Source organism: Trichosurus vulpecula, chromosome 3, assembly GCF_011100635.1.
Source record: "Trichosurus vulpecula isolate mTriVul1 chromosome 3, mTriVul1.pri, whole genome shotgun sequence".
Classification (NCBI taxonomy): Eukaryota; Metazoa; Chordata; class Mammalia; order Diprotodontia; family Phalangeridae; genus Trichosurus; species Trichosurus vulpecula.
Window position 1 is genome coordinate 278,848,300 of NC_050575.1, and position 14,801 is coordinate 278,863,100.

General features: G+C 37.7%; 1 protein-coding gene and 1 pseudogene across 1 annotated transcript in view; one reads left to right on the forward strand and one right to left on the reverse strand.

The window, feature by feature from the left end:
- CFAP61 (cilia and flagella associated protein 61) overlaps window positions 1-11,761 on the forward strand; it is a 362,517-nt gene extending 350,756 nt beyond the window's left edge. The window contains exons 30-31 of the mRNA XM_036749971.1: window positions 942-1,032; window positions 11,561-11,761. Of these exons, the coding sequence (XP_036605866.1) occupies window positions 942-1,032; window positions 11,561-11,761 (292 nt within the window). The remainder of the gene's footprint in view (window positions 1-941; window positions 1,033-11,560) is intronic.
- On the reverse strand, window positions 3,089-3,990 carry LOC118841270 (annotated as a pseudogene).
- Window positions 11,762-14,801: the final 3,040 nt, after the last annotated feature.

Below are 14,801 nucleotides of genomic sequence, written 5' to 3' on the forward strand. Positions count from 1 at the left end.
GATAAAATGTTCTTAAATATATCTGTTATTGTATAATCATCATTCAAACTCGTATGTAATTTCTTTTGAACTAAGATGACTATTAATTAAAGTTTAGAAAATATAAAATGTTCATCTATTTAATCCCAGTACATCAACTCTTTATGAGTTAGTCTTCTCACACATGACATCTATTAACACTAATGGGAATTTCACATACACATGCATTCAAAGAAGAATAAATCTCCTTTAGTTAATGTGTCTCTGATGCTCTAAAGAACTTACATTCTGTGTTACTGGAAGTTCAAGAAAAAATAAATATTCCTGGCTATCCAATTGACTCTGTGTTTATAAATATTAACTATTTATAAATTAATCATTGTTCTTGATAGAAAGTATTCATTAAAATAATTTTCTGTTAAAAGTTAGAAATACTTAAATATTAAAAAGAACTTTTCTCATGGAAGAGATTCAATTAAATATCTGTGTGCCGGTGTGAAGAACATATTGTGAAACTGTGGTGGCCTGTTTTCTGGTCATTATTAATCCAGAAACCTTAATGATGAACAACATTTGTGTCATTGTCTACACAAATTTAATTTGTTTATGCAGCAGTTCAGCTAATCCTGCAATCTGCTTTTCTCAAACGAGGACAGATAATGGAGACACAGTTCTTTACAAGTCTACAGGCTTTTAAATTCTGATAAAATCAGGATTCTTCACTGGGTCTTGCCACAGCTCTGAATTAAACCACTTTAAATGTAATTACTGAAGCTGGCTGTACATCAGGAACATCCATTAAAAAAATTGATTGACCATGCTGTTGCGGGAGGCATTTTATGAACAAACGATCATGATGGGTCCAGAACTGTAATTTATAAAGGCAAAAAAGCAGGTAAATACTTTATCAGTGATAATGAGAGGTTCACTGGATAATGAATTTTTTTTTCTTTTTTAACCAGCTTCTTCGAAGAACCTTGGTCCATGGCCATCTTTCATGATCGTTTTATTGATCTTAAGAAAGAACTCCGTCAAATCCTAGCATCCAAAGAGGTAAAAGAAGTGACTACCCAATGTGTGTATTATTACTTGCAAATTATAAGCAGCCTGAAATTGCTAGTCATTTAGATTTTTGCCTTTATACCCACTATACTATTTCACTTATAAGATCAACCTCACTTCTAAAGCCAATCATTAGGTGTATGCATGTGTATATAATGATATATCCATGAGTGTTATAATCCTATATTTTAAGGGACAGATTTTTTCCACAAGTTTTTTCTTAGCAATTTTGGCTTCAAAGTTGTCACAATTACACCCCCTCCCCAAGAATGGGGATTAAATTCCTGTAGCACTTGTTTGTATTAACTAGCTACTTTTAAAAAGACTTAAAATAAATCATCCAAATGTTGGAATTTACTCTCAAGAATAAATTGAAAGATTCATCAGAGGTAGAGAATGAATTTGACAATGAGCTGTCCCACGTTGTTCATGTTCCCTCAAATACCTAACCTTCTAGCTACTAGTCTACTGACTTCCCACAACCTATTCCACTCCACTGCAGCTATGTATCATTGATCTTCAAATCAGCCACAGGTATATTTCTTCCATGATTAAAAACAAACAAAAAAACTCTGAACTTCCTTTCTATGATCATAACCTTTTATCCCATCTTCCCCTGTGCCTTACTCCTCCTAAATCTCTTCTTCTTCCTCATCATAACTTTCATCCCTTCCACCTTTCCCATACTGACAACCCTGTTCTGGCTTCACTTTCATCTCTCTCAATCTCTTTCCTTTAGTTAATCAGAATAACGCAACATTCTTCTCTACTTTCTAATTCCTTGTCCTGTTGTTGCCCATGCCTTGCCAAACTCCCACTTTCTGCCTCCTCTGCTCCTATTTGCCTGCTGTTGAATGGAGCTTAAAGAAGTCATATAACTGAGCTAAGTTCACCTAAAGTTATGTAACCTGATATTAATAGGGCCTTCTTGGCAGCAAGGCAATCCTTTTACCTCTCTTTAATTGATTCTCCATTCCATTCCCTGAAGCAATTGTTCCAAACCTTCTTTTCTTTTCCCACAGTGCCTTTTTAACCCACCTTCTCAGCTGACTTTACCTCATACTTTGCTGAGAAAGTGGAGACTTAAAACCCCTTGACCTCATTACCCACTATTTCCTCCCATCTCTGATGAAAATGTTGTTTTCATATCCAAGACAACCCTTGATTCCACCCTCCTCTCCATCGTCTTCAGCATATTGCCTATACTTACTCCCTCTTGCTCTAATCTTAGTATCTTTCAGTCTATTGGGCCTTTACCTGATGCCTACAAACATAACAATACTGTGCCATCCTTGCCAAAAAACCTCACTATATCTTACTATATCATTATATAATCACTATATCATTAGCTGTCATCCAATATCTCTCCTCCTCCCTTTCATTCTTCTCTCCTTCAAAAAACTATCTGCACTTGGTGCCTTCACTTCCTCTTCTCTCTTTTCTGAATGCCCTATAATCTAATTCATCACTCCACTGAAAGTTCTCTCTCAAAAGTTATCAATTATTGCTAAGTCTAATGACCTTTTCCCAAATCTTATATTCTTTTTGACCACTCTGCAGCATCTACCACTGTTGACTGCCATCTCCTGAATTCTCCTACCTGCATGACTGCTCCTTCTCATGCTCTTTTGCTAGATTTTCATCCATTTCATGTCATATCAAGTCAAGTAGCACTTATTACGTGCCTATTATGTTTTAGTTACTATGCTAAGCATTAATTGTGAGTATACTCCAAGGTTGTATCCTGGGCCTTCTTTTATTTTTCTCTCTATACTCTCACACTTTGTGACCTCATAAGAGTGAATGCAACTCACCATAAATTCAAATACTATGTATTCTGTATATGTAAACAGATTTTTACACACACACATATGAGTTTCTGTCTTGAGCTCCAATTCCAAATCACCAAAAGTCCATTGAACACTTTAAACTAGATATCCCATAGGCATCTCAAACTTGATATGTCTAAAAAGAACTCATCGTCTTTGACACAAAACCCACCCCTCTTCTGAACTTCACTCTTTTTTTTTGAAGTTTTTACATAGTTTATTTATGCTCTGATGAAAAATTATCTTCACGGATAAACATCATCCATAGTGCCTTTTAATCCTTCTTTTTGCCAGCACCAACATTTGCCTTTGCAGTACCCCTGACTTTCTTCATTCTGTTCTTGCATTCCTTTCGCTGCTTTCTTGATGTCTTTTTCTTCTCATACAGGCCATGCCTTGTAAGTCTGTGCTTTGGTTCATTTTTCTTCGCATAGTCAAGGGAATCATAAATGATGCCAAAGCCTGTTGTTTTGCCACCACCAAAATGGGTTCTGAATCCAAAGACAAAAATGACGTCTGGAGTGGTCTTGTACATCTTGGCCAGTTTTTCTCAAATTTCAGTCTTGGGCACTGTGGCCTTTCCAGGATGAAGGACATCTATAACCATCTGTTTACGCTGAAGAAGTCTGTTTGTCATGAACTTCCTGGTTCTGATGGTTACAGTGTCATTCGCTCTTGGAGCTCGGTTCCCAGCTAGTTTCAACATCGGAGCGGACAAGAGGCCTCCAGGAGATGGGCTAAGAGAAGAATCGAGAGCCAAGCCAAAGGATGGCGCAGATGCGAGACGGACGGCGTCTAGACCCCAGGAAGACTCACCATGGTGGCGGCTGGCTCCTCGAGCAGCAGGAGAAGGCTGAACTTCACTCTTATAGCTTCACCCTTCTAGTCATTCAGGTTTGAAACTTAATAGTCAACTTCAACTCCTCACTCTCAGTGATGGCCAATCAGATGCCGAATCCTGCCATTTCAGCACTCAACGCTGTTACCACACTAATTCAGGCTCTCACCATCTCTCACCTGGATGATTACAATATCCTCCTATTTTGTCTTCTGCATTAAGTGCCTCTCCTTGCCAATCCATTCTCCACAGAGATGCCAACTTAATTCTCCTAAAGAGCATGTCTGACTATGTCACTCCTCCTACTCAATAAACTCCAGGGCTTCTTTTTAACATCTGGGATCAAATATAAACTCTGCTTTGGAGCATTTAACAGTCTTCATAATTTGTCTTTCCTACTTTCCCAATCTTCTTACGTATTATTCTGCTCAATACACTGTATGGTCAAGCCATGTTAGCCTACTTGCTGACCTTCACACATAATGTCCTATCTTCTAGCTCTATGCCTTTCCAATGGCTATTCCCTATGCCTAGAAAACTCCATCCTCAACCCCATGTTTTAGAATCTCTGGCTTCCTTTAATATTTTATTATTTATTTAATATTTTTAGTTTTCAGCATTGATTTCCACAAGATTTTGAATTACAAATTTTCTCCCCATTTCTATCTTCCCCCCACCCCAAGATGGCATATATTCTGATTGCCCCATTCCCCAGTCAGTCCTCCCCTTTCCCCTAGGGCAAGATAGATTTCTATGCCGCATTGCCTGTATATCTTATTTCCTAGTTGCATGCAAAACAACTTTTTTTTTTTGAGCATCTACTTTTAAAACTTTGAGTTCTAAATTCTCTCCCCTATTCCCTCCCCACCCATTCTCCCTAAGAAGACAAGCAATTAAACATAGGCCACACATGTATCATTGTGTAAAACACTTCCACAATACTCATGTTGTGAAAGACTAACTATATTTCCCTGCATCCTATCCTGTCCTCCTTTATTCAATTTTCTCCCTTGACCCTGTCCCTTTTCAAAAGTGTTTGCTTTTGATTACTTCTTCCCCCATCTGCCCTCCCTTCTATCAACAACCCTTTTTATACCCTTCCCCCTACTTTCACGTGGGGTAAGATACCCAGTTGAGTGTGTATGTTATTCCCACCTCCAGTCAAATCCGATGAGAGCAAGATTCACTCATTCCCCCTCACCTTCCAACAGAACTCCTTTTTCTTTCCACTTTCATGTGAGATAATTTACCCCATTCTATCTCTCCCTCTCTCAATATATTCCTCTCTCATCTCTTAATTTGATTTTTTTAGATATCATCCCCCCCTGCATATTCAACTCACCCTGTACCCTCTGTCTATACATACATACATACATACATACATACATACATATGTATGATTCTTGTGTTTGAAAGTCAAATTTTCTATTCAGCTCTGGTCTTTTCACTGAGAAAGCTTGAAAGTCCTCTATTTCATTGAAAATCCACATTTTGCCTTGGAGCATTATACTCAGTTTTGCTGGGTAGGTGATTGTTGGTTTTAATCCTAGCTCCATTCACCTCTGGAATATCAAATTCCAAGCCCTTCAATCCCTTAATATACAAGCTGCTAGATCTTGTGTTATCCTGCTTGTGTTTCCACAATACTCAAATTGTTTCTTTTTGGCTGCTTGCAGTATTTTCTCCTCGATCTGGGAGCTCTGGAATTTGGCAACAATATTCCTAGAAGATTTCTTTTTGGGGTCTTTTTCAGGAGGTGATCAGAGGATTCTTTCAATTTCTATTTTACTCTCTAGTTCTAGAATATCAGGGCAGTTCTCCTTGATAATTTCTTGAAAGATGATATATAGGCTCTTTTTTGATCATGGCTTTCAGGTAGTCCAATAATTTTAAAATGATCTCTCCTGGATCTATCCTCCAGGTCAGTGGTTTTTCCAATGAAATATTTCACATTGTCTTCCATTTTTTCATTCCTTTGGTTCTGTTTTATAATATCCTGATTTCTCATAAAGTCACTAGCTTCCACTTGCTCCAATCTAATTTTCAAGGTAGTATTTTCTTCAGTGGTCTTTTGGACCTCCTTTTCCATTTGGCTAATTCTGCCTTTCAAGGCATTCTTCTCCTCATTGGCTTTTTGGAGCTCTTTTGCCATTGAGTTGGTCTATTTTAAGGTGTTATTTTCTTCAGTATTTTTGGGGGTCTCCTTTAGCAAGTCATTGACTTGTTTTTCATGGTTTTCTCATATCACTCTCATTTCTCTTCCCAATTTTTCCTCTACTTCTCTAACTTGCTTTTCCAACTCCTTTTTGAGCTCTTCCATGGCCTGAGACCAATTCATATTTTTCTTGGAGGCTTTTGATGTAGGTTGTTTGACTTTGTTGACTTCTTCTGGCTGTATGTTTTGGTCTTCTTTGTCACCAAAATAAGGTTTCAAAGTCTGAGTCTGAATCTGAGACCATTTTCCCGTCCTGTTCATGTTCCCAGCCAACTACCTGACCCTTGAGCTTTTTGTCATGGTATGACTGCTTGTAGAGAGTACTTTGTCCCAAGCTTTAGGGGTCATGTGCTGCTGTTTTCAGAGCTACTTCTACACAGCAAGCTCTGCCACACCAGTGCTGCTTCTCCCCCAAGAACCACCAACCAGGCAGGGCAAAGCAGGCTCTGCACTCCTGCTGTGATCCTCCACTTAATTCCTCCTACCAGGTGGGCCTGGGGCCGAAAAAAACTGCAGCTGTAGCTCTGGAAGCCTCCTCAGAGCTGCACCACATCCACTGTCCCCAGGACAGTGGCCAACCAAGAACTCCTTTCACTCTGTCCCAGAAGCTTTTCCTACTAACCTGCTCTGTTCTCTTTGGCATTTGTGGGTTGAGAAGTCTGGTAACTGCCACAGCTCAATGATTCAGGGCCCTACACCCTATTCTGCCCGGCTCCCGGTCACCTTGGTCCTGGCACAGCCCAACTCCGTGCAATAGACCCTTCCCAGTGACCATCCAGGCAGTCCTGGGCTGGAGCCCTGCTTTCCTCTGCTATTTTGTGGGTTCTACAGCTCTAGAATCTGTTCAGAGCCATTTCTATAGGTGTTTGGAGGGACCTGGGGGAAAGCTTAAACAAGTCTCTGCTTTCACCCACCATCTTGGCTCCGCCCTCTGGCTTCCTTTAGAGCTTAACTCAATACGATATCATATGGGAGGCCATTCCTGAGTCTTCAGTTGGTACTGACTTCCATTCTAAGACTACCTTGTATGTATCTTGTATGTACCTATTTGTGTACACATTGTTTCCCCACATTAGAATGTAAGCTTCCTGTGGGCATGGACACTTTTGCTTTTGTCTTTTTATCCATGTAGCACAGAGCCTAGTAGGTACAACATAAATGTTTGTTGATTGTTGAGTTGGTGATATTTTTACTAGGGAATTATGTGGCCATACCTTTATATTAGGAAGGTAAATTTTGCCATGAATTAGAGGAGAAACAAACTAATAACAGGAAGGCCAGTTAGGAGACTATCACAATAATCCTGGCAAGAAGCAATGGGCACCTAAATCAGAGCAAAAGTAGTGTGATAAAGCTCGCAAAGAAGTAAGAGTAGGTAGATTTGGGAGGTGTTACGGTGTTAGAATCATCAGGATTTAGTGATTTTAGATATGAGGCAAAGACCTTGGGGAACACTCACTTTAAGAGATCAGGAGGATAAGAAACCAGTGGGAAAGACAAACAAGATGTTTCCTGATCTCCAGGCAGGAGGGTGAGGTAAATCCCAGGAAGTCAAGGGAATAGAAAGAATGCAGTGGGAAGGAGTAGCCAACAGTATCAGAAAGCTCAAGATGTATGAGGATTGAAAATAAGGCCAGTGAATTGGTAATCAGATCATTAAGGACCTTTGAGAGAGCCATTTCAGTAGAGTAGTGGGGTAGAAGCCTGATTGCAAAGTAATGGTTAAGGGAAAAGTGGATAGTAAAGCAGTGGCAGCAAGGTGGTACAGTGGATAGAGTGCCAGGCCAGAAGTCAGGAAAACCTCATCTTCCTGAGTTCAAATCTGGCCACAGACACTTACCAGCTATGTGACCTGGGACAAGTCACTTAATCCTGTTTGCCTCAGTTTCTCATCTGTAAAATGAGGTAAAGAAGGACATGGCAAACCACTCTAGTATCTTTGCCAAGAAAACCCCAAACAGACATGACTGAAGCAACTGAACAACAACAAAGAAGGAGACATCAGCTGTAGAAAATGTTTTCTCTGAGTTCATCATTGAAAGAAAACAAGTTTGAATAATTACTGGATGGGATGGAAAGGTCAAGAGGAAGCTTTTTTTAAAGAATCTGAGAAAACTGAACATATCTATAACTAGATGAGAAAGAGCTAGTGAAGAGGGACTGACTGAAGATCCATAACATCTCCTGACATCTGCTGGTACAAGGTCCTGAAGAAGATGGAAAGAGATGGGATCAAGGAAACTGAAAGAATAATTAGCTTTCATGAGAAGTAAGGATAGATATAGCTCTTTCATGAGCAAGGGAAATAAGAGAAGACACCTTAAGGCAGATTAGTTCTAACATTCTTTTTCTACTTCTTGTTAGTGGTGATACTATGAAATTTGTGAGTCCCCACTCAAAAGGGATATTTCAAGTTTGTTGGAAAACACACTTTTCTTCATCATCATCCCAAATTCACTATCTCTACATCCCTAATTCCCCCAAAAGTTTTATTATGATAGACCTCTTATGATTTTGTCATTCAATTTTTTTGGATCTTTTATTAAAGAAATGTTTAGTAGGGAGTCTCCTGCCAAGGCAATTGGTATATTTCACATATTATAATTCTTATGTCTGCCATCACCTCTGCCACTTGGGGCAGAAGGTTGTGTTATTTAAATTTAAGATTAAAATTCCACATTCTGATTTTTCACAAGGTACTCAGAAATGTCAGGATAACACCATGCAGTATCTTGGTTTTTTTAGCATGTTCACTGAGACTATTTCTGTTAGTTTTGAAAAACTGCCCTGATACAACTTAACAGGCAAATGGTAGAGCTGCCAAAAGTCATCACTTGTCTATTTGGTAGGGGAAGAATTTAAGTTCAGGTCTTCCTGACTAAAAGTCCACTAACCCCATTGCCTCTCTTAAATTTATAAGTTTCTCTAAATCAAACCCTATAAAACACTGAAAATTAACTCCAAACAATTACAGAAATATAGCATTTATTTTACTTAGTACTTCAAAGGTCTTTGGAAATTTACTGACTGCATTTGAAAAATTTTAATTCTTGTAATTATTTCATTGCTTGGAGTTAGTAGTATTTTTTTCTGTCTCAGCCTCCCTGCAGAGCTTAGCTAGGTTTGGAATTCCCATTGACTTCAAAAAAAGCTCTGTCAATGTGTGGAGCAAGAAGAGAAGATGGACCATAATGGATCTGTGTCCTTCTCTTGCCCCATTGCAATGAATGTATGCTCTCTGAGGGCAAGGGTTGTTTTGCATTCTGCCTTTGTAGCCCCAACACCTAGCACAATATCTGCACATATTAGGCTGTGAATAATGGCTTATTGGATTGAATTTTATTGTTTTATTTAATATTAAATATTGTAGTGCATACTAAATGACTTTATGCTTAAATAACCTTAGAATTATAGACCTGTCAGCTCTTATATTTAATAATATAATAACATTCTTGGATATAAATAATTCTTTTTCTTTCCTTTCAAAAGTAAAAAAATTAAAGTTTCATATTAAAATAAAATACCACAAAACCACAAAAGTTGTTGTATTTTTTTGGAGGGGGAAAAGTGGGGAAATTGGGGTTAAGTGACTTGCCCAAGGTCATACAGCTAGTGACTGTGTCAAGTGTCTGAGTCCACATTTGAACTCAGGTCCTCCTGACTCCAGGGCTGATGCTCTACTCACTGTGCTATCTAGCTGCCCCAGTTAATGTAATTTTTAAAAAGAATTGTTAATTCATGATATTTTCAAAGTATAGCACAATATATGTTGAAATATGAAGTATTATGCTTTGGCGCAGTTTTTAAATAATTTGCTATGATATTATTTTAATACAACTTACAAATTTTTAGTTTTAATAATATTATCCTATCCATATTTCTTTGGTGCTATAAGGACTCATCTTCAGCCAGAATTCTGTCTTCAGATTTAGAAAATTATTTTTAGTTATGCATAAAATAAAACATGCACAAGTTACCTTTGAAAAATGATAAGTATGATTAATTTCAAATATAGATATATTAAACTCAACTGAAATTTATGGAAGGAAAAAAGCTTATTGTTTATCTGATAATTACAGCTCTGAATTGTTTGTCCCTGTGTTAACATTTTTGTCAATGACTTGGATAAAGGAATAAATGACATGCTAATCAAATCTGCAGAAGACACAAAGCTGGAAAAGGCAGCTAACACATGGGAAGATAGACTTAGCCTAGAATAGAATCTTGACAAGCTAGAGATTGGGCTGAATCTAATAAGATGAATTCAACAGGAAAAATGTGAAGTCTTAAACTTGGGGTCAGCAAATCGACCTTACAAGTCTATACTTAGCAGTTTATCAGAAAAAAAGATTTGGAATTTTTTTAGTAAGCTATAAGGTCAATATGAATAAACAGTGTGGTGTAGCATCCAGAGAAGCCAATTCAATCTTGGGCTACATTAAAGAGAGACATAGCTTCCAGAAATAAGGAGATGATGATAGACTTTCTGTGCTTCTGCCCTCATCCAATCACCACTGTACTACCCTTTTCTGGGCACAATGACTTAAGGAAGACATTGACTAGCCAGAGAATGTATAGAAGATGACAACCAGTGTGGTAAAGGGCTTATGTCTAAGATATATGTGGATAAGCTGAAAAAATTAGGCATATTTGGCCTGAAGAAGAGAAAATTGAAGGGGTACATGTTAGCTGTATTCTAATATGTGAAAGGCTAGCATATGGAAGAGAGACTGGACAATAGGACATGTTCTATTTGGTCCCAGAGGTCAAACTAGGAGCACTGGATGCTAGCAGTTAGAACTGTCAGGGTAGAATGGGCTGCCTCCAGAGACGGTCAGTTCCCTCTCTTTATTGGTCTTCAGGAAAATACTAGGTGGTCATTCTTGTTTAGGATGTTAAAGCGGTTATTCCTTTTGAATATGTGTTGGACTGGATGGCCACTAAGATCTTTTCCAAGGAAAAACTCTGATTCTGAGAAATAGCAGTTCTTTGAATGCTAAGGTCTTTAACTGAAACTTGGTGACTATTTGCCAGGGATGTTGTAGAGAGGAGCTCGGTTCAAGTCCCACTACCTCTGTGACTGTGGGTAAGTCATGTAACCTCCTGGATCTCAACTGACTCCTCATCTGTAAAATGAGATGGTTAGATTAGTTAGCTTTTAAGGTTTTCACCTGTGAGTTTCTATAATTCCATAATCACTAAAAATGGAACATTTTGTTTTCCTGTTCTTTCTTACCATCTGTGTGGCTATACTGGCTCTACAAAAGTGGTTTGGTATTTTAATCTGTGTTCTGACCTTTGACAAGAGAAGAAAAGATTAAAGATACTGCTCAGATAGCAAAAAAACCCTTCTTTTTTAATACTAAGATTTCTTCCTAAATAATGAAGTACTTACTAGAATCTTGTTCCTGTGTTGTTTGTACCTTTTGTCATCCATGTCTAATTGCTAATCCCTAAAAACCATGTTAACTTGCTATTGTCTTCCCTGCTATTCAGAAAACTTACAACCTATCATTGTAATTCCAGTGAAATATGATCAAACTTACTGTTAAATGGCAATATAATCATACCTTCCAAATTTATACCTATTCAAATTCAAATTCATTTCTATATTTTGTTTCTTTCCATATTTTATAGGATGAAGAAATTCCTTCCATGGAAAAATTAGTTCTGCAAATACTAGATGAAGAAATAAACCTATGTGAAAAGCCAAAGAAATACCTTCAAAAGTTCTTTCAGGAAACCATCTATAAATCAGAGGTGGAAAAAAGCATCCTTGACTATCTGCACTATAATAATTACCATCTGCCTATGTATGCATGGCCGGGGATTATTTAGCTACAGCCACATTTTCAGTTTCATTGGCTACATTGTCCTGACTCTGAAACATCACCATTAAGTCTGGTATTACATAGTGTCTTTGTATTATTACAGCCTTTTGCCCTTTGATTGACTACAAAAGACTGTAGTATTTAAACTTTCCAGTAGGTGGCACATGGCTTTGTTATCCCTGATCAGTGGAATAGTACTAAAGTAGTACTATGGAGGGAACACTTAGAAATGCCATGCAGATTTGTTTATGTAATAATGTGCATTTTAGGAATAAAACTGAATTCTTGCTGTGTGAAAATTGCCTTCATTTGAGTTATGATATTATTTGTTCTATGAAATTTACTGGCCACTATTTTAGTTTTTTCATATCATAATAGCAACAATAACAAAATAATAACAGCAACACCCTGGGCTTCAGTTTCCTTATCTACAAAAATGAAGGGATTAGACGAGATCTCTAAGGTCCCTTCTAGCCTTACCATTCTATAATTCTATGAAAAGACTCGCTCAAGGAAAGAAAGCTAGTAACTGGCAGAGTCAGAACTAGAACACAAGTCTTCTGATTTCCAACATGTTAATCATTAGTACTTACTGAAAAAGAAAATGTTCTTCTCTGATTTTCCTAAAAAAGAACAATGAATGGGGATTAAGTTAAATCTTTGATCAGTGCCAAGAGCAGAAGTAACTTCCCTGCCCATGGATAACAATAATAGTAATAGTTAGCATTTATATAGACCTTTAAGTTTTGCAAACTACTTGACAAGTGTCTGAGGCCAGATTTGAACCCATGAAGACAAATCTTTCTGACTTGAAGTCTGGCACTAGCTAGCTGCTCCCACCCCCACCCACAACAACAATTTAAGTTTTGAAAAGTGCTTTACAAATATTGTCTCATTTGATCCTCACAACAATCCTGGGTTCTATTATTATCCTCATCTCACAGAAGTAGAATCTGAAGCAGACAAATATTAAGTGACTTAACTAGGATCATCTAGCTAGTGTTTGAGGCTAAATTTGAATTGAGGGTTTTCTGACATCAAGTGTTCTATCTACTGTGCCACCTAGCTGCCACAAGTTATCTGACCTTAGTTTATCCCCATCAGAAAGTATTCTGAAATGAGAAAGCTTGCATAAATAGCTTTACCCAGAAACAAAAGTGGAGACAACCTGGAAATGTATGTATGAATAGGTGTATGTATGTGTGTGTATAAAATGTGTAAAATAGTCTCCTTGGTTGTGTCATTATCTATAGATGGCCCATGAGCATAAGTGTCTCCCCCTCCCAAAGCTATGTCCTGAACTCTACCTTCTCTTTTGGTAATTCCTTCAGCAACCACAGGGTCAACTATCATCTCTAAAAAGATGAAGCCCAGATCTAAATAGCTGGCCTAATCTCTCTACTGAGCTCCAGTCTCCTACTGACAATTGCCTGCTAGAGATCTCCACCAACACATTCCATAAGCATTTCAAACTCAAAACTGAACTTTTTTCTTTTCCCCTAAACCCATCCAACTTCCTAACTTCCCATTTTTGCTTAAGGTGTCATCATCCTTTTAATTGCCCAGGTTTCCAACCTTGGAGACATGCTCACCATTTCACTCTCCCCATTTCCCACAGTGTCTTCTAACTTTCATCTCCTTTTATTCACCTCTATGGACACCACACGAATTTAGGCCTTCATCACCTCTCGCCTGGCTTATTTCAACAGCCCCCCAACAGGATTGCCATCTTGAAGTTTCTCTTCAATCCATTCTCCATACAACTGCTAAAATAATTTTTCTAAAACATAGCTCTGCCCTTTTAGTCTTCTCTCAAGAATATTATGTGCCCCCCTATTGCCTACAAGATAAAATATAAACTCTCCAGCTTGACATTTAGCCCCAAGCCTACTTTTCCGGTCTTATTTTCTCCATGTTCCAGCCAAGCTGGCCTTTTCTTTGTTCCTCTCACACAATACTTCATCTCCTACCTCCATGACTTTGTATAAGTTATCCCCCATGCCAGCAATGAACTCCTTCACCTCCACCTCTTGAAATCCCTATCTTCTTTCAAGAATCAGCTTCTATTCTATCTCTCTTTCTGTTCTTCTTTATTAGTGATGTCTCCTTTCTCTTGAAATTATGATTTCTACATCTAGTTGTGTATTTTTGTCACCCCTAGTAGAATTCAAATTCCTTGAAAGCATCTGTCCCATATTTTAGGCACTTAATAAATGCTTTTTGGATAAGAGTAGATGATGTTGGAATGTAGTGGATCTGTTTAATTTTCATTAAATTGTGTCTGAAAAAGAAATCTTTAATAAGTACTACCCATTACATTTTGTCAGAAATCTTGTCCTTAGTATACAAAATGAATTAAGTCAACATGATAAACACAAAATGACTTGGGAACCAGTAGGAAAAACTACACAGAACAGTTATTTATATTATTTGAGGGGTGTTAATTTAGATACTTTTTAAAAAAATGATATAGTATTGTTGATTGAATATTCAACAAGTTCAAAATTGGATTCATTTGCATATATTCCAGATTTATTTATTTCTTCACCTTAATGAAATATTTAGATAAAGCAGGAACCCTTTTCAGAGATTCTGGAAATTGAGAAGGACATCACAGATCATCTAATTCAACCCTTCCTTGCCCATGGAAGTCCCTGTTACAACATCCTTGATAGATGGTCATATAACATGTGATATGCACTTCACAAATGCAGACAGGAACTCACTCTATTTTGACAACTCTGATTGTAAAAACTATTGTTTCTCAGATTAAGCTCAAATTTTCCTTCCTGTCACCAAAGGTCTGATTCTGACCTTTAGAAGAGCACAGAATAAATCAAATCCTTCTTTTGGATGATTGATTTTCAGCCTTTATAGAAAGATACCATACTTCCTTGTAAGTCTTCTCTTTTGCCTAAATATCCTCAGTTCCCATATTCCTCAAAAGAAATGACATGAGTTGAAATACCCTCAAACCTGTTCACCCTCCACTAAATATAAACACGCTTCATTGTGTCAACATGCCTCTTAAAATGTGTCACCCAGAA